Here is a 23540-nt window from a genome sequence, read left to right on the forward strand (position 1 = left end):
AAAATGGTTTTGTGTATGAACTCACACTTGAAAGCCATAAAAAGGAAAATTAAGTCATTTGACCACAACTTGCCATGATAGTAGTCACTATACACAAAATCAAAAGCCTCAAAAGGGATAAGAGGGAGGTATATATTCATATAATTTTTCATATTCATGCATATATGTGTGTATGAAACAACTCTGGTTGCAGACATAGGTTTGGTTTAGTTTCAAATTTAGTTTCAAATTAAAAGAGAAAAAGATCAATAACCTATTAGAATATTGGACGAAAAAATAAACAGCATAGAAATAAGAATGTTCTTAATTATGAAAATATACTCATCTTCACTTCTGAGAGGTAAATTCTTGTTACTTGCTATATCCAAAGCCAAACTCTTATTTCTCTAGTTCTCTTTCCATTCCATAATAGGATCCCTTGTTGCTCAGATGTAATCTGTATCTAAAAATATGTTGGATAGCAAATTTTCAGATTAAAACTATGTTCTCTGTCACTTTAAATAAGGGGAAAAAAACGCTTTCCTGGCCCATCCAGAAAAACTCAACATTTCCTCCATACATCATTAAAATACTCAAACTACCTATATTTTAAAAAGTTAAAATGCCAATTATTTTATTATTTAACATTCAATGAATTCAGTAACGTGTGGTAATTTTGTATGTTGTATGCAACAGATTTGAATTTTTCTTCACTGTTGCAAGTAGATACTGAAGTAGAAATAGTGAAGTAAAGATATATAATGAATGCATTAAGACATAATGCATGCAAATGATATTTGGTGAGATAGTTGTTTTTCTTGGTTACTTACCAGTTGAAGAGTTGGCCTTAGGTTTGGTGACTACAGCAGGGAGATGGTGGCTGTAGTAACTGTTGCAGTGTAATGGTAGGCATCAATGAGCACAGGAAAGCAGGAAGGAGCTGGTGAAGGAATGAGTGAACTGTGATGAAATACCTGTTTAACCAACATGAGTACAAGACTGAATCCTATTGAGATATGACCGCAACGCTCTCTTCTAAGACTCACATGCAACTTAACAATTTTTGTTGGTGTGTATGAAATGTCTGAAGGCTCTTAAATATTCAGATAGGGAAAATACGATACTAAAGGATAGTAGAACAGTTCTTTTCTTGACCATTATTGTGTTAGATGTACAGACTTAAAATCTGAGACACGGGACGCCTGGGTGGCTCAGGGGTTGAGTGTCTGCCTTCGCTCAGGGCATGATCCCAGGGTCCTGGGATCGAGTCCTGCATTGGGCTCCCTGCAGGGAGCCTGCTTCTCCCGCTGCCTGTGTCTCTGCCTCTCTCTGTATGTCTCTCTCATGAATAAATAAATAAAATCTTTAAAATATTTATTAAAAATCTGAGTCACAACTAACCTCTCTCTTTTACATTCCATCAATTCTCACATCCCTGTGTTCCACTTCCTCTGCTCATGTCACAGCTGTTCTTTCCTTTTTTGTTACCAGTATCAGTCTAATTCAGATAGTCTTTTCATGCCTACCCTGGCGAAAAAATAACCTTTTCCTGGAAGCTTTCTACCTCCAAGGTATTCATTCTTTTCATTCTTGGAGGATTCCTTTTATGAAACATAGTCTTGAATTTCTTACTCTTTGGTTCTCAAACCTTTACACCTTATATTTAAGACTCTACAATTTGACTCTGACCTATTTTCTATTTTGCTCTCCCTTTTGTTCTAACAAAATTGGTCTACTTGATGTTCCTCTGTATTAGTCATTGCATTGGCTCTTCTCATACTGATCCCTCAGCTCCATCCTCGGTGTCTGCTCATCAGAATATAACCTGTCTCACTGGTTGAAGCACTGTTTCTAAGAGCAAGACAGTATCCGTATGGAGACAGATTAAATAAATCATGATACATTAATAATTATCACAACTACTAGTAGTTACATATTGTTTACTATGTGCCAGGGACAGTCCTAAGGACTTAACATGTAGTGACCATTTAATGGTCACTACAACTATTAGATACTAACTTCATTCCCATTTTATAGAGGAGTCAGGCATAGATAGTTTAAGTAATTTGCCTGAGGTTATATATCTAGGAAGGCACACAGGGCTACCAAGCAAAGACTTTAGTAGTTAAGAAAGCTTTTCATATAAGGTTATTGGAAGTATAAGATACATTAAGTGAAATAAGAGAGGTATACTACAGTATATAGTGTGCTATGTACAGTTTATAGTAAAGGAAGGCATAGATTCATATTTATTTGTATATACATAAAATGCCTGTAGAAGGAAGGACTGAAAACTAGTAGTGATTATGGGGAGGGCAAGTAGGGGCAAAATGCCTAGACTGAGGATAGTTCTTCACAGCATACTGTGCCTTGATACCTTTTGAAGTTTTTTAACCATATGAAGGTATTATTTATTCAAAAAATTAAACAAAATAACTTTTGAAGGCCAAATTCATGTATCTCCTCCTCCATGAACCTTCACGGATTACCTCAACCAAAATTAAGGTGCTTAGAATTGTTTCTTTATATTGCTATCTATTCATTGAGACCTTCAAATGTTGAGTTCTTTTGTAGTCAAAGACACCTTCTACGTAGTTCTCTGACACCACCAAAATCAGTGAGGATAGTGCCTTATAAAAAGTAGCTGTTCAAGGGAGAACTAATGAATAGAGATAGAAATCAGATTCGTGTTTACCTGGAGTGGGAGATAGCAGGGTGACTTGGATCTGGCATGAAGGGATTTTGTGGGTAATAGAAATGTCCTGCTACTTCTTTATTCTTTTGACAGTTACCCTACTATATACATTTGTCAAAACTTAAAATCAGTATATTTTATTGTGTGTAAATTATGCCCCAATGAAACTTATTTTTTGTTCGATATTTCTTAAAATAATTATCTTGTGCCTAATTTCATGTTACTTTATTCACTTTTCAATAGTTCTGAAACACAGATGACTTGGGGACGGGATGGAAGTGAAGATTCATTTTGTAAGCCAATTTTTTCAACTCTTCCTGAAACCAACATTTTAAATGTGGTTAAGGTAGGGGAAAACTACTTTTTTATGTCTTTAGCACAGAACTAGAACCATTTAGTTTTGTGGTTGGAGGTTTTAAAACAAAATGACTAGTGTTTTACTAGAGGTTTACTAATATCCAATCTTTGAAATTGCTTGTAATAGTATTTGTATCAAATGTCGTTCTTGCTATTTTGTTTTGTTTTGTTTTAATATTAGGAGTAAAAGAGAACTTTAGATTTACAGAATTAATACAGTTCTAGGAATACCTTTACCAAGAAGCTTTTAGAAACCAGTATTTTTTGGAACCAATAATTTTTTAGAATTAGGATGTTTGAAGAAGTTATTACTTTAACTTAGTGATTAAGAATTAATAACAGTGCTAAAACTTTTTAGTGGCTGAATCAAATCAGTGATACCGAACCATTTAAAAAATCTCAAAAGTGAAAATTGGAGAATAAAATACTTATCTTGTCACCTATTTCAACTATTAAATGAGCATTTCTTTATTTCTTGCCTTCTTTTTCCAGACATTTGATGTTTTTTACTTTTGCATTTTTTGTCAGAAAGTTTTTATAATTTAAACTCTCCAAGTGAAATTTATCTCCTTAAGTTGTTTTATCTCTGTACTTCTGTCACAGTTTCTCGGCTTGTGTACATCCATACATCCAGAAGGTTACCAAGATCGTGAAATAATGTTGTTGATTTTAATGTTGTTTAAAATGAGTTTGGAGAAACAGCTGAAACAGATTCCTCTGGTGGACTTTCAGAGCCTCCTGATAAATCTGATGAAAAATATTAGAGATTGGAACACAAAGGTAAACCATACTTAAAGCCTTTATATTGATTTTAGCATTGGTTTTTTATATACCATCACAATTTGACTTTCATGGTGCATATGGAATTACTATTTTCTAGCCTGTTAAGATCTCTAACATATGAAAAATAAACTGAGGAAGGGACTATCTTCGCTGGAACTGTATTTTGTTTTTTTAAGATTTTATTTATTTATTAGAGAGAGAGAACAGAAGCCGGAGAAGGGAGAAGCAGACTCCCTGCTGAGCAGGTTGCTGAACTCGGGGCTCAATCCCAGGACCCTGAGATTATGACCTGAGCCGCAGGCATGTGATTAACTGATCAGTTAATAGTCCAGGCACCCAAGGAACTGTATTATTTAAATTTATGGTAACTGAATCTTCTCTAAAACTGCAGCTATTCATTTTTTTTTTAAGTGTTTATTGGGAATTTACTGTGGGCCCAGCATTAATGTATTAGAAATACAGCCATGAAAAAGATAAATCCATTGCCTTTATGGCAGTTTTATGTTAGAGAGTTAAATAATAAAGTAAATATAGATTATAATATCGTGTCAAGTTGTAGTAAGGACCACAAATTAAAATAAAGCAAGACATGGGTGTAGAGAATAATAGCAAGGCAGGGATCCTCTGCTGTTTCAGATAAGGCAGTCAGGGAAGGCCCTTCTGAAGTGACCTTTAGGAAAGACCTACATGAAATGGTGAAGCAAAGTCACAACAAAAATTTGAGTTGAATATCTATAGCCATATTAATGGTAAATGTGTATAATTTTTGTTAGGTTTTTAAGAATTCTATTTTTTAGAACCTTTTTTGGTGGAAGATTTCAAAAGTGCAAAAATAGACACGTATGATGAACCCATAAGTACTTTATCACCCAGCTTCAACAATTAACAGGACATAATCAACCTTGTCCCATCTGTTACCCTCATCCCATAGTTTCTTCCCCTACTCAGAGATTATTTTGAAGCAATTTTGTTAGACTTGAAATACTGAAATAGTTGAGGATCCCTAAAATGCAAGAAATCCCAGGTCAGAAACATGATCTTCTGCAGCTTTCATTATATACCTCTAGGGTATTTGTATTTAGGTCTATTTAGGAGCACCTGGGTGGCTCAGTTGATTAAGTGTCCAACTCTTAATTTCGACTCAGGTCATGATCTCAGGGCCCTGGAATGGAGCCCCCAGTTCTGCTCTGTACTCAGCGGGGAGTCTGCTTAAGGATTCTTTTCTCTCTCCCTCTGCACCTCCCTCCACTCAAACATGCTCCCTCTCTTTCTCTGTCTAAAATTAATCAATCAATCAATCTTAAATTAGATTTATTTAGATTTAGATTCTCCTGGAGAGGACTGTTTAGATGCAGGTATAGGTATGCCATAGCACAAAACATAAAAGCCAAGTGAGATTCTGATTAGTATATCTGTTCAGTCTCTTCCAAAGTTTATTTGTTTTTTAAGATTTTATTTATTTATTCATGAGAGACAGAGAGAGAGGCAGAGACACAGAGGCAGAAGGAGAAGCAAGCTCCATGCAGGGAGCCTGATGCGGGACTCAATCCCACGATTCCCAGGATCACACACCCTGGACCGAAGGCAGGTGCTAAACCGATGAGCCACCCAGGGATCCCCTCTTCCAAAGTTTAAAACTGAATCTGTGTACTGTGTCTGTTTTAGCAGGTCCTAGACTCCATGCTTTTTCTGAAAATGAGGCTCTTTTTATAATAATGCTTCCATAAGGGCAAGAAGGGATGGTGGATGATTTAGTTCCACTGACCTATTTGAAAAATCTTGCTTATTCTTTGTTTTCAGGTGCCTGAACTCTGTCTGGCCATAAATGAGCTGTCTAGTCATCCACACAACCTTCTGTGGTTGGTACAGCTGGTTCCTAACTGGACATCACGTGGAAGGTATAGAAAATTGAGAAATAAGCATCAAGAAAAATTTATATTTACATTAATGAAATACTTTGGTCCTTTATTCTCTTTCATCATTCTTTGAATGTTGGATCAGTCTTTTATTTCATAGTTGGCCATGGGGAAAGGCATTGTGACAGCCTGATTCTAATGCTTAGATCATTTTGTGATATCCTTGATTTTTAATTTTAGCTTATAACAATACAGATGGCACATATCATGAAAATGAATGAGTTAAAGAAAATGAGTTTTTTTTCTTTTTATTTTACTTTAGTAAACATAAATGTGAGCAATAAAATAGATTTTCTTTCAGTGAATCAGCAGGGCCAAAGATAAAGGCTCTTAATGATTTGCCTGAGTTTCAGACAATTCTAACTTAATGTACAAATATTTTACACGAAAATCTTACAGTTCTATTAAAGTTTATATGTTCCTGTACTGCCGTCTCTTGAAATATTAGCTATGTTTCCATTTAGAAGGACTCCTTTGGGCTCATTTATTTGCATCTTTGCATCTCAAACAGTATTGATTAAAATGCATTCTAAATACTTTAAATTCTAATTCCAGGCAACTAAGACAGTGCCTCAGCCTAGTGATTATTTCAAAGCTTTTGGATGAGAAACATGAAGATATCCCTAATGCCAGTAATCTGCAGGTATAAATAATATTTTTGTTTTCTTTTCATAAATGGGAAAGATCGTGAGGTATAGGGAAAAGTGATGGTTCTTAAGTCAAAAGTTCTGAGGTTAGATCTCAACTCTCAAGCATAATTATATAGTTCATATAAACTTTAAAATGGTACTTAACTATTGAGATCCATTACATGGACATGATATCATACCCAATACCATAGGTTAATTGTGGACAATTAGATGAATCAATGTATAAATACTAGTGGGAAAATCAAAATGTGATATATATGAGACTATTAGTTCACCTTATCAAGGTTAGCGATTTTATCATAAGATTAGAAGTTGCAGAACTATTACACATAATTGCATCTTGTACTTGTTTTTTTAAGTTTTTAAATTTTTTTATTTTTATTTTTTAAAGATTTATTTATTCATGAGAGACACAGAGAGAGGCAAAGGCAAAGAAAGACAAGAGAAGCAGGCTCCTCAAAGGGAGCCCAACGCGGAACTCGATTCCCCAACCCGGGATTATGCCCTGAGCCTAAGGCAGACACCCAGCTGCTGAGCTACCCAGGCATCCCCTTGTGCCTGTTTTAATATTAAATAATCCTTAAATTGTAGGGCTTAAACATGGTTGTCCTCTAGTACTTGTTCAGTGGTAAATATATCCTGTATATATGAATGGGTTTAAGTATGTCCAAAGGAAGCTCCACTGAGGGATCCCTGGGTGGTGCAGCGGTTTGGCGCCTGCCTTTGCCCAGGGTGCGATCTTGGAGACCCGGGATCGAATCTCACGTCGGGCTCCCGGTGCATGGAGCCTGCTTCTCCCTCTGCCTGTGTCTCTGCCTCTCTGTGTGTGTGTGTGTGTCTGTCGTAAATAAATTTTAAAAATTAAAAAAAATTAGAAAAAAAAAAAAAAGGAAGCTCCACTGAGAGGTCCTGAAAGCTTTTTACAAACATTAATAGCACTGAGGGAGCTATGGGGGCTACACATGGTTGGAATTTTAAAACTCAACATCTAACCTGTTCTAGATGTGTTCTTGTATGAATTGCAATTCAATACAAATGCTCTTTTCTCTACTAGGTCCTAGGGATGAAAAAATAAATTAGAGACTCTGCTCTTGAAAACAATCTAGGATGAAACAAAATAAACCAGCCATTTTAGTACAGTGTAGTAAGAATGATAGAAGTATGCACAGAGTGCTGTGAGACAGATTGCAAGGGACAGCTGGTTTCTTCATTAGCAGAGTTCAAGTAGATTTGATTCCAGATATATGGGGACCATTTCTGAGCCACCAGGCAAATAGCTGTCAGTTCTTTCAGTGATACTTCCATCAAAAAAGAATTCTTTTCAGAATTCAGGGACTTCTACTCTTAGAGAGATTTAGCTTTGCTGACTTTAAAATAATTTCACAGAGAAAGCATTCTGTTTGTAATGCCATTTGGTCTCCTCCTTGAGCTTTTATCCTCAATTACAAATATCAAATCTTTTAATTTAAAATCCCTTCTAAGCAAATGAGAACTTTTAAGTAAAGGAGAATTGGATATCCCTGGACTATAAAGAAAGCTAAAGGAACAAAATTAGAGAAGGCAAAATGAACAGAGGACCACTGAAAAAAAGATTAAGAAAGAGCAACTGTTCAATTTTTCCTCTTCTGTTGATAGATATCAGTCCTACATCGCTATCTTGTACAAATGAAGCCTTCTGATTTGTTGAAGAAAATGGTCTTGAAGAAAAGGGCTGAACAGCCAAATGGCACTATTGATGATAGTCTTCATTTGGAACTTGAAAAGCAGGTATCTGGGGCTAGATCATCTCTCAAAAGAATACATATAACTGGTGCCAGTTTCCTAATGACAAGCTAATAGCATAGGCATTTCTGGATTTAGAGACTTAGGTACATTCTAGCAACACAATTATAAAGTGCATGATATTTTTTACTTACAGCTGTCATGAAATTCTTCAGTAACCCTGAGAGTTGAGAATTGAGGTCAAACGATGGTTGTTGGTAATTTAATACTGGGAGTATTTTTTGGTACTCCTTTACTAGGGCAGTTGCAAGATGGCAAAGGGAATGCACTTGATTTAGAAATCAGGAAGCCTAGGTTAAATGCTTGGCTTTTCCTGACTTACCAGCTCAGTCAACTTAGCAAATTCTTAGTCCTTCCTGGGCAACTCTCCTAATGTGTAAAAAACTGGGATGGTATCTATGCTAGCTAATTCATGGGTGTTTTCTTTTATTTCTCTAACAGGCATATTATCTGACGTACATTCTTCTTCATTTAGTTGGTGAAGTTAGTTGTTCTCATTCTTTTTCTTCTGGACAACGGGTAGGTAGTTTTTAGTATTTTCTTGTTTTTAATAAGTGCCACTATTGATGGAATGAATGAACATTCTTTTTATAGAAGAAAACTTTGTAAAAGTTAACTTTGGGTTTACTATAGAAATCCCAGTATACCCTGGAAAAAGAGAAGTAATAGTAACTTTGCAACCATATCTTTGGCAAGAATTATCTGCACATTAGTTCTGTTTATTGGAGTGTAATTTAACCATCATAACTTGACAACAGTGTAATACCAGGGTCACCAAATGGACCAGCTCTTAGCTGGTGTCTTCCCATCTCTTCTCCCACTACACTTTTTTTTTTCTTTAGAAATAATATTTGGAAAAAAAATATTTGACTTCAAAATTAAACTAATAGTAAGTCAGGCTACTTTACATATGCATTTCTTAATTATCTCCCCATGTCAAGATTTTCATTTTGAATTATTCTTTCCTTCCCATACTTCCATAATCCATACTTCTGGAGAAAGTTCTTATTTAAGTCATCATATTTCATACTGTCGGTATTCCAACCTGTTTTAAAACTTAATATTACCTCCTTAGGCATTGTGAAAAGGACATAAGACTGGTTCATGAGGGGTTGTCTTAGGTTTTATTATTTGTTTTGCTTTTGGTTTTTTGTTGTTGTTTTTTAAGGAGACAGTGTTACATTGGTTTCAGGTGTACAACATAGGGATTCAACAGGTTTATATGTTATGCTATGCTCACCACAAGTGTAACTACCATATGTCACCATGAAGCACTATTACAATACCATTGACTATACTTCCTATGCTATACCCTTTTATCCCCATGACTTACTCATTCCATACCTGGAAATCTGTATCTCCCACTCCCCTTCAGCCATTTTGCATAGCCTCTCACTGTCCCCCACCCACCTACCCTCTGGGAACCATCAGTTTGTTCTCTGTATTTATAGGTCTGTTTCTGCTTTTTGTTTGCTTATTCACTTACTTTGTTTTTTAGGTTTCACATATAAGTGAAATCATATGGTATTTATCTTTCTCTGTCTTATTTCACTTTCACTTAACATTCTAGGTTCATCCATTTGTCTCATATGGCAAGATTTCATTTTTTTTTCTGGCTGTATTCTATTTTATATATATATATACACACATATCTATTATATATATATATACACACACATACATATGTGTGTACACACATACACATATATACTACATCTTAATCTATTCATCTGTCACTGGACACTTAAGTTGCTTCCATTCTCGGCTATTTTAAATAATGCTGCAGTAAACATAGGGGTGCATATATTTTTTCAAATTAGTGCTTTTGTTTTCTTTGGGTAAATATCCAGTAATAGAATGACTGAGTCATTTGGTATTTCTTTTTAAATATTTGAGGAACCTCCATGCTGCTTTCCACGGTGATCACACCAGTTCACATTCCCACCAGTAGTTACATGAGGGTTCCTTTTTCTCCATCTTTGCCAACACTTGCTATTTCTTGTCTTTTGATTCTAGCCATTCTGATAGGTGTAAGGTGATGTCGCCCATTGTCTCATTTCAAGGATCAATTTGCAACAATTTGAAATGCCATCTTTATTACATGTTCAATTCCCAGTTCTTTTTCTGGACTCTTTTCCATCTATTTGCTCTTCCTGTCCCAAGACAACAGTTTTAATTAACTTTATTTTTACATAGTGTATTTGATATCTGATATAGATCTGTTCACTTATTTTCAAAATATTTTAAAATATTTTCCAGCATTTTCTGTTTAAGATGATACTTGTTTTTTCTGCAAGTGAGTTTTATTATTTATATATTTTTAAAAGATTAATTATTTATTTATTCATGAGAGACACACAGAGAGAGAGAGAGAGAGAGGCAGAGACACAGGCAGAGGGAGAAGCAAGCTCCATGCAGGGAGCCTGACATGGGACTTGATCCCGATCCCGGTTCTCCAGGTCCACACCCTGGGCTGAAGGGGCACTGAAACGCTGAACCACCCGGGCTGCCCTGCAAGTGAGTTTTAGAATCAGTTTGTGCTGGGGCACCTGGGTGGCTCAGTCAGTTAAGCCTCTGACTCTTGATCTCAGCTCAGGTCTCGATCTCAGGGTCATGACTTCAAGCCCTTGCTTGGGCCCATGCTGGGTGTGGAGCCTACTTTAAAAAAAAAAAAGAATCAATTTCTGCCTCCACCCCCCTAAAAAATGTTGTTGCAATTCTTATGCATTCATAGATCATTTTGGGATGTTTCTCCATGTCTTCTATATCCTTGAGTAAACTTTGATTTGATATGATTTTTTTTAACTTTATTTTTAACTATATTTATTTTTCTTTAATTTTTTTTTTTTTTTTATGAGTTTATTCATTTGAAAGAGAGAGGTATGCCTGGGTGGCTCAGCGGTTGAACTTCTGCCTTTGGCTCAGGGCATGATCCCAGGATTCGGGATCGAGTCCCACATCAGGCTTCCTGCAAGGATCCTGCTTCTCTTTCTGGCTGTGTCTCTGCCTCTCTCTCTCTGTGTATCTCTCATGAATAAATATATAAAATATTTTTTTAAAAAAAGAGAGCAGTGGGGAAGGACAGAAGCAGAGGGAAAAAGCAGACTTCCCACTGAGCAGGGAGCCCAGCACAGGGCTTAATTCCAGAACCCTGGGATGAGGACCTGAGCCAAAGGCAGACACCCAACTGATTGAGCTACTCAGGCACCCCTGTATACAGATGGCAAAAAGATACATGAAAAGATGTTTAATACCACTAATAATCTAGGAAATTAAAATCAAAACCACAATGAGATATCTTTTTGCCATCTGTATATCTTCTTTGGAAAAATATCTGTTTAGGTCTTCTGCCCATTTTTTTATTGTAGGGTTTTGTTTGTTTGTTTTTTGGTGTTCTTTATATATTTTGGACATTAACCCCTTATCAGATATATCATTTGCAGATATCTTCTCCCATTCAGTAGTTGCCTTTTCATTTTGTTGATGGTTTCCTTCTCTGTGTAGTAGTCTTTGTATTTTTATAAACACCATTGTACATAGAATTTTGTTTGCTCTCCTCTTTTTGTTGTTGTTGTTTATTTATTTAAGTAACTTCTGTACCCAACATGGGACTTGAATTCATAACCCCGAGATCAAGTCACATGCTCCCCTGACTGAGCCTGCCACCTGCCCCTAAAACTGCTCTCCTGATTGGAACCTAATGTAGTCATCTATCTGTTTTACTCTTATGTGGTCTTCACATTCTTTTAAATTGTTTTTCTTTTTTTTTTTTTGGTTAAAGCAATGATTATTGTTTAAAAATTCAATTATTATAGGGGCACCTGGGTGGCTCAGTGGTTAAGCATCTGCCTTTGGCTCAGGTCATGATCCTGGGGTCCTGGGATCAAGTCCCACATCAGGCTCCTTGCAGGGAACCTGCTTCTCCCTTTCTCTATGTCTCTCCCTCTCTCTATCTCTTATGAGTAAAAATATAAAATCTTTTAAAAAAGTTAAAAAAGGGATGCCTGGGTGGCTCAGTGCTTGAGTACCTGCCTTCAGCCCAGGGCATGATCCTGGAGTCCTGGGATTGAGTCCCACATCGGGCTCCCTACATGGAGCCTGCTTCTCTCTCTGCCTATGTCTCTGCTTCTCTCTCTCTCTCTGTCTCTCAAGAATAAACAAATAAACTCTTAAAAAATTTTTTTCAATTATTATAAAACTATATAAAGTAGAAAGTAAAAGACTCCCATGCCCTCCTATAAATTTCTCCATAATTTATGTATATACTAACTTATTACCTTTTTTTTTTTTTTTTTTTTTTATTTATTAATGATAGACATAGAAAGAAAGAGAGGGGCAGAGACACAGGCGGAAGGAGAAGCAGGCTCCATGCAGGGAGCCTGACATGGGACTAGATCCCGGGTCTCCAGGATCACGCCCTGGGCCAAAGGCAGGCGCTTAAACCGCTGAGCCACCCAGGGATCCCCCCTAACTTATTACCTTAATGAAAATGGAGTCATACTATTCATATTATTTGCAACTTATCTTTTTTATTGCCATAAGATATTAACACTTCTAATAACTATAGTATTTCAAAATCTTTACCGATGAACATTGTATTATGCTCTTTGTAATTATACACAGACTAACTTGAACATGCTATTTGCATGTCTACCAACCTATATAAGCATTTCTGTAGAAAACTAGAATTGGAATTGCTAGATCATAGGTTGTAAATTTTTCAAGTTTAAATTATTGTAAAATAATGGTTATCACGTTTCCCTTCAAAAAAGTGTCCGTTTATATTCTCACCTTAGTATATTCAACCTTACTATACTGTATATATGACAGTGAATGTTTTGGACAATACACATCTCAAACTTAAGACACTTAATTTCTCAAGAAACTATTTTTAAGGGATCCCTGGGTGGCTCGGTGGTTTGATGCTTGCCTTCGGCCCAGGGCGTGATCCTGGAGTCCCGGGATCGAATCCTGCATCAGGCGCCCTGCGTGGAGCCTGCTTCTCCCTCTGCCTCTCTCTGTGTCTCTCATGAATAAATATATAAAATATTTGTTAAAGGGCAGCCCAGGTGGCTCAGCGGTTTAGTGCTGCCTTCAGCCCAGGGCGTGATCCTGGAGACCCAGGATCAAGTCCCACATCGGCCTCCCTGCATGGAGCCTGCTTCTTCCTCTGCCTGCGTCTCTGCCTCTGTGTGTGTGTGTGTCTCTCATGAATAAATAAATAAAATCTTTAAAAAAAATCTTTATTTAAAAAAAAAACTTTTTAAACCTTGTTTTGTTCATAGAGAAAAAGTAAGCTGTTACTTGAATATTCCGTTAGAGAATATGTTAAAAAAGAAGGAGGAGCACCTGAGTGGCTCAGTCAGCTAAGCTTCTGCCTTTGAGTCAGGTCATGATCCTAGAGTCCTGGGATTAAGCCCCTTGTTAGGCTCCCTGCTCAACAGGGAGTCTGCTTCTACCTCCCTCTGTCCTTCCCTCTCCCCCTGCTTATGCTCTCTTTCTCTCTGAAATAAATAAATAAAATCTTAAAAAGGACTCTTTAAATTTCTGAGCATAAATCACAGTCAGAATTCACATTTTCATTAATGTAGCTTAATATATAACAAAACAACTCTCATGTTTGTATATATTTTTATGTTAATTAGCAGTAAACCTTAACAGTCTTACTGTTGTGGCAGTTACTGTTTTCACTAATAGGACTACTATTACGTTATGGTTAATATCAGAAATCACTAACTAGAGAAAGAGATTTTTAAATGATTGTTAGTTGTTCTAGCAACATCATCTCTGTTAATTTGCAATGCTTCAGAGTTGTTTTCATCCCTCATGTCTGTTTTGCACAGAAACACTTCGTGCATCTCTGTGGGGCTTTGGAAAAGCACGTTAAGTGTGATATTAGAGAAGATGCTAGACTATTCTATAGAACTAAGGTAAGTGTGTTTTTTATAAGAATTGTTAGGTTTTGCTGTTGTTGTTTGGCCATTAATTAATGGAAATTAATATTTGAGAAAGAGAAGCATATAAGCCTCTCTTTAAAAGAAAATGTAAAAAAAAAAAAGAAAGAAAAAAAAAAAGAAAATGTAAGATGAGAAATATGACTTTTTCCTTTAATAACAAATCAACTGCTAGTAAATACTTCTAGCTAGATTAAAAGTGAAAGTAGGGATGCCTCAAAAAAAAAAAAAAGAAAGAAAGAAAGTAGGGATGCTTGGGTGGCCCAGTGGTTGAGCGTCTGCCTTTGGTTCAGTGTGACCCTGGAATCCTAAGATTGAGTCCCACATTCGGCTCCCCACAGGGAGCCTGCTTCTCCCTTGGCCTGTGTCTCTGCCTCTCTCTCTCTATCTCTCATGAATAAATAAATAAAACATTAAGAATAAAATAAAATAAAAAAAAAAGGAGAGGCGCCTGGCTGGCTCAGTCAGTAGAGCATGTGACTCTTCATCTTGGGTTCATGAATTCGAGTCCCACATTGGGTGAAGAGATTACTTTAAAAAAAAAAAAAAAGTGAAAGAGAATATATATACAGTGGAATATTACTCAGCCATCAGAAAGAATGAATATCTACATCTACCATTTACATTGATGTGGATGGAACTAGAGGGTATTATGCTGATTGAAATAAGTCAATCAGAGAAAGACAATTATATGGTTTCACTCATAGGTGGAATATAAGAAACAGTAAAAGGGACCATAAGGGAAAGGAGGGAAACTGAGTGGGGAAAAATTAGAGAGGAAGACAAACCAGGAGTCTCCTAACTCTGAGAAACAAACAGGGTTGCCGAAGGGGAGATGGGTAACTGGCTAATAGGCATTAAGGAGGGCACATGATGAGATGCACTGGATGTTATACTATATGTTGGCAAATTGAATTTAAATAAAAATAAATAAAAAATAATAAAACACTTTCCTAAAGTCAAAAAAGTGAAAGAGAAAAAAAATCTCAAGACAAATACATTTTTCATTTTACTATACTCTCTACTCTAAAACTCCTGACACCTGAAGAGAAAATTCTTCCAGTACTAATAAAACTTACAGTTTCTTTTTTCATGGTACAAAATTAAGATTTTTAGGCTTAAGTTAGTTTTGAGGATTAAAAGCATTGTTTAATTAAATATGTTTTAAAAGTGGTTATAACATTTTGTGATGGTTGAAAACTTGTTTTGTTCATAGAGAAGAAATAAGTTATCTGTTATTCTTTGAATATCCTAATTAGAGAATGCATGAAAGGTTTCTGAGTTCTGCATCACCTAGTCTGAGCTCTATGATAGAAATAATTCAGCAGTAAGTTTACTAAGCTTTTTTTTTTAAAGTTTAGTGTATTCAAAGACCATAGAAAAGCTGAATATGAGTATGGAGTTAGGAAAGCAACTTTAGTATTAATAAAATGATTTTTAACATTTTATCCTAAAACAAACTAAACACTTTTTTTAAAAAACCTTTTCTTTTAAGGATTTTTTTTTTTTGATTTTTTAATTCTAAATCATCTTTGAGCATTTGTAGTGTAGAGCTGATTCTTTTTTGGCATTGTGTTTGGATAAGTCATTAAATGAAGTTTCAGCTTTGTAACTTTATATCTTACATTAATTAACTGTAAAGGTTAGTCGTTTCAACAGTGCCCATTTGGATTTAGTATGTGTATATATTTTAGTAGATTTAAGTTAAATACAAAGATGAGCAACTAATGAAGTTGTATCAGATTGCAGATTTTCAGAAAAATGTAGGGGATAGCTCTTTGCCTTAGAGTGGAAACCAGTTTCAGAGAAGCACATTCTTTTGAACATTGACTAGAGTTACTGGCCCGGAGAACTTGGTGGTAGTGGCTACTGCTGACAGACATGCTAAAAGGGGACCACCCAAGGTTTTTGTTTCTTAAAGCTAAGGGCCGGCATAGATTGGTGCCAGAGCTCATCTTACTTAGAGTGTAGAGAGACACAGAGGTCTATGAAAATTGCGTTGGGGATGGTCTGCTGAGGAGTTTCCTCTTCACAACCTGTAATTGAAAAAGATGGTGATTATTTTAGAGAAACTGAATCGGCTGAACTCTAAATGGAGAAAAAAGTAGACCTTTTAATTTACTTTATAACTTCAAAGCAGCTATAAAATTCCTGACTGGTTTAAAACATTTTTCTGAAGCAGTTATGTTTAAGAGCTAATTGAGCATCTCTAGAGTGGTAGGAAATTTTGAGTTTCAGGCAGAGACTCACTAAGCCTTCAATGTAGGAATATACCTATTATTTAAAGACAATTCATAGTACTTTGCAGAAACCTAGAGAGGCAGAAGAGTGAATCTTGGATCTTCTGATAGTGTGGAAAGGAACAAATGACAACTATTTTTGTGGCCTTGAGTCTTTCAAACAGAAATTGGAAAGACAACAGCTAAAGCCTTAGGCCGTATACAAAACCCACACTTCAGCTTCTCTACATGGGTGTTCAAAAGCCAACAAGTTAAAAATACAAGTGTCTTGAAGGTAGGGAAGGAATATGTTTTTTCTGGATGATCTTTAGTAACAAATGGGAAAATAGAGTCCTAAGCATTCAGTAATTTAGATGATGGTGATGGATAAACGTCTTATATTAATCACTGATTTCAAAGTCTCTCCAGAAGATGAGTATTTTCTCTTTCTTGACAAAAATTAAGTTGAATTGTTGAGTGTGGGCCTGTCACAACTACCAGATCTTTTATATCCAGCATTAAATTGATTTTAGTTAAGGATGTTTTGATCTGATCCCTTTCCCCTTTTTGATATTTTTAAGGTAAAAGACTTGGTTGCCAGGATACATGGAAAATGGCAGGAAATAATCCAGAACTGTCGGCCTACTCAGGTGTCATTTTATTAAACAGTTTTATTTATTCTTAGTAGTATTGCTAAATGGTATTTCTTTATACTGTTTGAAAAAAGTATGCAGAGCACTTGCTTCTCCATGTGTTAAGATAAACTGAAAATTCCAGTATAATTGTGTATGTTTTTTCATTTTGGTTTGCTTTATTATTACTTATTTCCAAAGATGGTTGAGCCCGTTTTAAAATGTCACATTGCATCAAATGTAGGTTATTTCATGAGGAGCATTTTTCTAAACGGCTTTATTGAAATAAAATTCACATATCATATTTCACTCATTTAACATGATTTTTAGTATACGCACAGAGTTGTGCAGCCATCACCACCAAATGTTTTAATGTAAAACACTTTGTCACTCCAAAAAGAAATCCCAGAACCCATTAGCAGCCACTGCCCATTCCCCAACCACCTGCATTTCTATCCCCACTCCCTCCAAGCCTATAGGTAACCACTATTCTTTGTGTCTGTATAGATTTGCCTATATAAGTGATACACCATGATTCACTGTGTGGTCTTTTATGACTGGCTTCTTTCACATAATATAATGTTAGGTGAATCCATGTTGTAGCATGTATGTTTTTTCTATTGCCAAATAATATTCCATTGTATGAATATATCTTATTTGATTTATCCACTTATTAGATGGACATTTGAGTAGGCTTCTCCTTCCTGGCTGTCCAAATAATGCTTTCATGAACAGCTCTGCATAGGTTTTAGTGTGAACATATGTTTTCAAATGAAAATACTTTGGGTATATGCCTGGGAGTGGAATTGCTGGGTCATGTGGTAATTAAATGTTTTGAGGAATTGGTCAGACTCTTTTCCAAAAGGCTGCACTATTTTATACTCCCACCAGAATGTATAAGATTTCTAAATTATCCACATTCTTGCTAACACCTGTTATTATCCATGTTTTTTATTATAGCTCTAGTAAGGGGTTGGTAGTAGGATATCATTGTGCTTCTAATTCACATTTCCCTAATGACTAATGATGTTGAGCATCTTTTCATATGCTTGCTGTCCATTGTCCATTCATGTAGCTTCTTTGGAGAAATGTCTATTGAAACCCTTGGCTCATTTTTTAATTGGGTTTTCTATCTTTTTATTATTGAATTGTAAGAATTCTCCATTTGTTCCAAATACAGGTCCCTTGTTAGGTATATAATTTGCAAATATATTCTCCAATTCTGTGTGTTGTCTTTTCATTGACTTGATGGTATCATTTGTAGAACAAAAGTTTTTAACTGTGATAAAGTCCAGTTTTATTTATTATTTTTCCTTTTGTTAGGCATTTGGTATCATATCTAAAGGGACTTTTAAGAGAGGCATTGTTTAAGCACCTGGTATTACATTGCCATATATAAATTTGCCTTTTACAAACTGATATGTTATTGTCTAAATTATGCTTCTCAAATTTTAATGTGCATATAGGCATCAATTTGTTGAAATGCAGATTTTGATTCGATAGAGCTGGAGTGGGACCTGAGAGATGCTGCATTCCTAACAGGTTCTCAAACTGATGGCAGTGCTGCTGGTCCAAGGGCCATGATTTCAGTAGATAGGACCTAGAAGTTGCTTTATAGTTTATGTCAAAGCCACAGGAACACTAAAGATTAATTAGAAAAATTAATCTCAACTATTTTATATTTTGACTCTTCTGCTGTTATTGCCCTTCATAAATGCCTGCTCTTTGAGAGAGAAGCCTCTTAGAAATCTTAGTGTTTTGTTGTTGTTTCAGTTTCTAATCTCAGTAGATCTTGTTTTAGCCTGGCCATCTTTGCTGATGTGATATTAAAAGAATTTAATACTAAAACTTTTCTATTAGCTTAATTTTACATAATCTTCTTAAATATGATCCTCCACATGTGTGTGTTGATGAGGAAAACATCTTGCACTTATTTTGTACTTTTTTTTAATTGTTAGACCACAAAATGTGAAAACAATCCAATTACCATAAATTTTCAGAGAAATGTATGATATAAAGATTTATTACTTCCTTTATCAAAACCCTGTTTGATGATTAGTAGTTTTATAAGGATTAATTCATAATCCAACTTTCCTTTATCCTGTTTTTTCCCCTTCCCTTTTCTAGGGGCAGCTTCATGACTTCTGGGTACCAGATTCTTAACGGGAGTTGAAGCAGCGAAAATATGAACCAAGAGAAATTCAATAAGACCTTTTCCTAGAAGAGTAGAAAGAATGCTGTGAACTCCAATGGAATGCTAAGAAAATGTGCTACAAATGTGCCACTTGAATATCTAGTATGAAGCTGGTAATGAAGAAATTGCCGTTTCTGAAGCAGATAGAAAACATGATCTGCTTTATTTTAAGGCAACTGGCCTTTTAAAAAAGAGCAGAATCCTATAACAAGAGGGGAGGGGTAGAAGCAGCTAATAGTTGCATGTCTAACCTGCCCCTATTAACTCCTCTTGTTAAACTGTAAGCCAGTTATCCTATTTTTTTTTCCAGTTGTATTTATGGCACTTGGATAATCACAGGAAATATGTAGGAAGGGGTTTGGACCAACTTAAGTAGTTGGACATGGAAATCAACACCAAGTTCCAGTTGGTTTTAATTTTCCCCTTGGTTATTTTAGGACTCAAAAAACTTAGAACTGAGTTTAATAACAAAGAATAAATCTCTTCTGTAACTCCTATAAACTACAGAGAGGTTTCAATCCATACATTTTCCTTCACTATTCAAGATACAAACCTGTTAGTTTTTTTGTTGTAGTTGTTAGGTTTTTAAAATACGTTTAAACAGTTAAGAAACAGAAATTTCTTATATTGTCAGATCCCCTTAAGGGGAAGAGGTTAAGCTATAAAATAGTGTCTCTGTTTTTATGCCAAAACATTCATATGCAGTTTGTTTTGGATTCTTTTTAAATGTATATATATATATTTTAAATACTGGTTAAATCTTAGAATCTTGGCTAAATCTTAGAATCCTGGCCCTTGGTTAGCCATATTACAGAAGTCTAGTATAGAAGCTTAAAGATCTGGACAAGTTTCCAAAAACCTTATATAAGCTTGGCAGAGACCTGGATGGTGTTTATTCTTTGGGACATTGCACGCGCGCATATGTGTGTGTGTGTGTGTGTGTGTGTGTGCACGCACGTGTGTGCGCTTGTATTTTAAAGTTGTTGCACTTGAAAACCACAGCTGCTCTAAATATTCTTAAACACTGGAAAGCCATCCTTGGGTTTAAATGGTAAAGGGTTAGTAGAAGTGCACATGCTGGTCTTAGCCCAAGGGCCCTTTAAAGCCTTTGGTAGTAATAGACTCTTACTAGCTAACTGAAAAATTCTTTTGTTGACTGAGTGTATCTTTTTCGGGGGTGGGGGGGCTATTTCTTGACTGAGAATGTCAACTTTTTTTTTTCTTTCAATATTGACTTGGATAACACTACTTTCCTGAGTATTCTGATGTCTCCAGTTGTGGGGGGTGGGGGGATGGTGGAGAAGATGGGAATTGGGCTGGGGTTCATGGTTTAAGAGGGGAGAAAACAAGTTTTGAAAAATAGCTTTCTACCTCTAAATTGAGGCTTAGAAGTAAAAAGCATTTTATTTTAAATTTATCATTTACAATAATATAAGTAACTTTTGAGCCCATGTCAAGCATTGAGCAGTTAGAGATTTTATAGGGAAGACAAGTAAATCCGATTCCCAAGAACCCCGGTTGAATGAGGCCCCAAGAGTCAGAGCAACAAAAGTTTTATTCTGTGTTGAGTTTACTGGTAAGAATATTATTATCTTGATACTACCTCTCAAGGGTATTATTAGAAAATGCCACTTATGGTTAATGAGATAGATACAGAGAGTTCTATTTGACAGAAGCTTGAAACTCTGGCATCTATCTGCCCAACAATGGGGGCTTTCACTCTTTGTAATTTAATACTTTGTAGATACATTATTTGTGTGTAATTTTATAAGTGTTCATATTTTTCTCATTTTGCATTGTGTAAAGTGTACAAAATCTCAAAGTATAAAATACTGCTTATATTGCTTGTAATTACAGCGTGTAAATATTTTCTAATCGTGTACATTGACGGGGGACAAGTGGGTTATTCAGGTTTTTTTTTTAAGTGACCCTTTTGTATTGCAGTTTCAACAGATAACTGCTCATCAAATTTAAAACCACTTTGATACATTTTTATTTAGCAGTTCCAATAAGAAAAGTCTCTATTTTTAATTGTCTTTCTTCATTAGAGAAAAATACTTCATCTGTCCCTTTAAAAATGGCCAGACATCAGTTTGGGCCCTTTGTATTTATGACTCTGGTAGATGTCTCCATCTCCAGGTCACATTCTGGTCAGTATTTGCATTGGGTTCTCATACAAATTCTGTGATTCTCTTTTAGCACAAGTAGCCCATGACTTTCTCCCAAATCAAGTATTACCCTTCTTCCTCTTGAGTCCCCATGTTTTGTCTCCCTCCTGCTGTTATTGCCTAGCTAATGGGTTAGTAGCAGGGGGAGAAAATGTTCATTGCACAGAGAATGTCAGGCCACTTTTGGGACTTGGCAAACAAAGCTTGCACTGAGTGGTGGTGTGTTTGGCAGTATTACTGTGCCAAAAATAACCTTGTCTAATTTTCTGGATATGTATGTCAAACTTATTACCCTTATTGCAAGCGAAAATTAAGGTACTTGTGTTTATTATGCTTTTGTGTGTAACTGTTGGCCTTTTCTAAACTGCTTTTCTTGTTCTCGGAAAATAGAATTCTATTAGTTATATCATGTTAGTGAAGAGGCTCTCCATGCACAAAATGCATCTATGTAGCAGTAAAGTAACAGCATTTGTACATTTCCTGTCTGTCTTCTGATGGCAATGGTGCCTTTGTCACCTTTTGGAAGGTTGGCATTTTTGTTTTGTTTTGTTTTGTTTTGTTTTGAAGTACAAATAATAGCTTGCTTTTGACTTCACAAAAATCTCCCCACATGTAAAAAAGAGAAAAAGACGTGTTGTCATCCAGGCTCAGTTAGGAGCATTTGCCTTTTTATTTCTGTGCAAACAAGTATAGTTGGTGGGGACTGGCCAGTAATAATGCGTGGAGTCTTTAAACCAAGGGTAATTTTTAAATTTAAAAATAAAAAATTTAAGAGGTGACCCAGTAACAAGTGACTGAGTTGGAAAATTAGAGAAGAGACTGTCCTGGTTTGTCTCTAAGGAGGCAAGATTAGGGTACCAGTGGCTGGGCACATAGAGCATGATCTGTGGCTATTTCTACTCATTAACAGTGTTGGTGCACCTCATTATCTGTGCATTTGTTTTCCCTGGGCAGTCTTGTCAGCCAGTTAATCCACCAGCTCATAGGCAGTTTACAGTAAATGCAGATTTCTTTTCTCTTTCCTTTTTTTAAAAAAAAAGATTTTTTATTTACTACATCTTGTTTAAAGTCCCATGAATGTATGCGTGTGTTATTAAAAATGCTTTTTCTCAGTTTAAATATGTGTTTGGTAATATTTGTTTGGGAGTAGGGGATGGTTAAGTATCTGGATACTTAACTATCCCAATAGACTGTCCCATCTATTTCCCTGTCCCATCCCCTAGTTTCTAAATTGATCTTTTTTTTCCCTCTTGCTTTGGATTCTCTGGTCTGTTTTTTTGGCTTGTATTTCTAGAATACATAAAGTTGTGAATGTATACAGTTCACTTTTACATGATCCACTTGATAATTTGCTGCATACTTTGTGGTCAGCAATTCAGTAATCTCATTCTTATATTACCTCATTCATTCAGTTGATTCAACTAATGCGTACCTACTACATGCTAGGCACTCTTTTAAGGATTCAGTGGTGAACGACACAAACAGGGCTCTGATGAAGCATACCTTTTGGTATCCAGGTGAATATATTTCGTAATTAGCCAAAGAGGACTAGAAAGGAATCCCTTTGGCGTGACTCCCTTGGTCTAGAGCCCAGGTCAAAAAAAGGGGGAAACCATACAATGCAGAGGCAGGGCTCAGGACCACCTCCAACCTGTCAGGCAGATACAGCTGTGCATATACCAGTTGAGGGGAGACACAGGTTGACAGCTCCTCACAGAAGAAACTATTATGAGCTCATAGGAGGGCTAGGCATGATTGCCAGAGGCCTCAGGTTCTAGAACCATGCCAGTAATTCTCCCTTCTGACAGGCTGGTTTGGAGAAGACCACTTGTGAGCATTTTTCTGACAGTGGCATAGAGGAGTGGTGGGGGAGTAACAGCCAGACAAAACCAAAAACATTGCCTTTAGGACTGGGATGCTGGCAGCATAGCCTTGTGCAAGTTTAGGGCCTTGACCTTGATCTTAGTCCTGACCTCAGATCCCAGATTGACTGTACCAACCATTTGATCTCTGACAAGTTACTTCCCCTGTCTGAACCTTGGTTTCTACATCTGTTAAGAGGAATAATAATGGCATCTATCTCAGAGCTTATGAAGATTAAATAAGCTAGTGCATGGAAAGTACTTAGCCAAGTGCCTGGCATATATTCTAGGTATTATTTAGCTCTAATTTGAAGCTCTTCTCAGATGCCAGTTAAAATTGAACTTGAGG

General features: G+C 36.0%; 1 protein-coding gene across 4 annotated transcripts in view; it reads left to right on the top strand.

Annotated features, from left to right (window-relative positions):
• The window catches only part of SLF2 (SMC5-SMC6 complex localization factor 2), a 50945-nt gene that overhangs the window by 26830 nt on the left and 575 nt on the right, over positions 1-23540 (top strand). For 3 of the 4 annotated variants that reach the window (XM_025466922.3, XM_025466923.3, XM_049103407.1), the window contains 9 exons: positions 2918-3020; positions 3635-3811; positions 5615-5712; positions 6286-6373; positions 8016-8147; positions 8604-8681; positions 14006-14092; positions 16917-16985; positions 19095-22448. In XM_025466922.3, coding sequence (XP_025322707.1) covers positions 2918-3020; positions 3635-3811; positions 5615-5712; positions 6286-6373; positions 8016-8147; positions 8604-8681; positions 14006-14092; positions 16917-16985; positions 19095-19130 — 868 coding nt within the window. In that variant the 3' untranslated portion in view covers positions 19131-22448. Of the gene's footprint in view, positions 1-2917; positions 3021-3634; positions 3812-5614; positions 5713-6285; positions 6374-8015; positions 8148-8603; positions 8682-14005; positions 14093-16916; positions 16986-19094; positions 22449-23540 lie in introns of those variants that run through there. The other variant, XR_003144100.3, reaches the window with a different exon arrangement.

Source organism: Canis lupus, chromosome 28 (genome assembly GCF_003254725.2).
Source record: "Canis lupus dingo isolate Sandy chromosome 28, ASM325472v2, whole genome shotgun sequence".
In the NCBI taxonomy this organism is placed as follows: domain Eukaryota; kingdom Metazoa; phylum Chordata; class Mammalia; order Carnivora; family Canidae; genus Canis; species Canis lupus.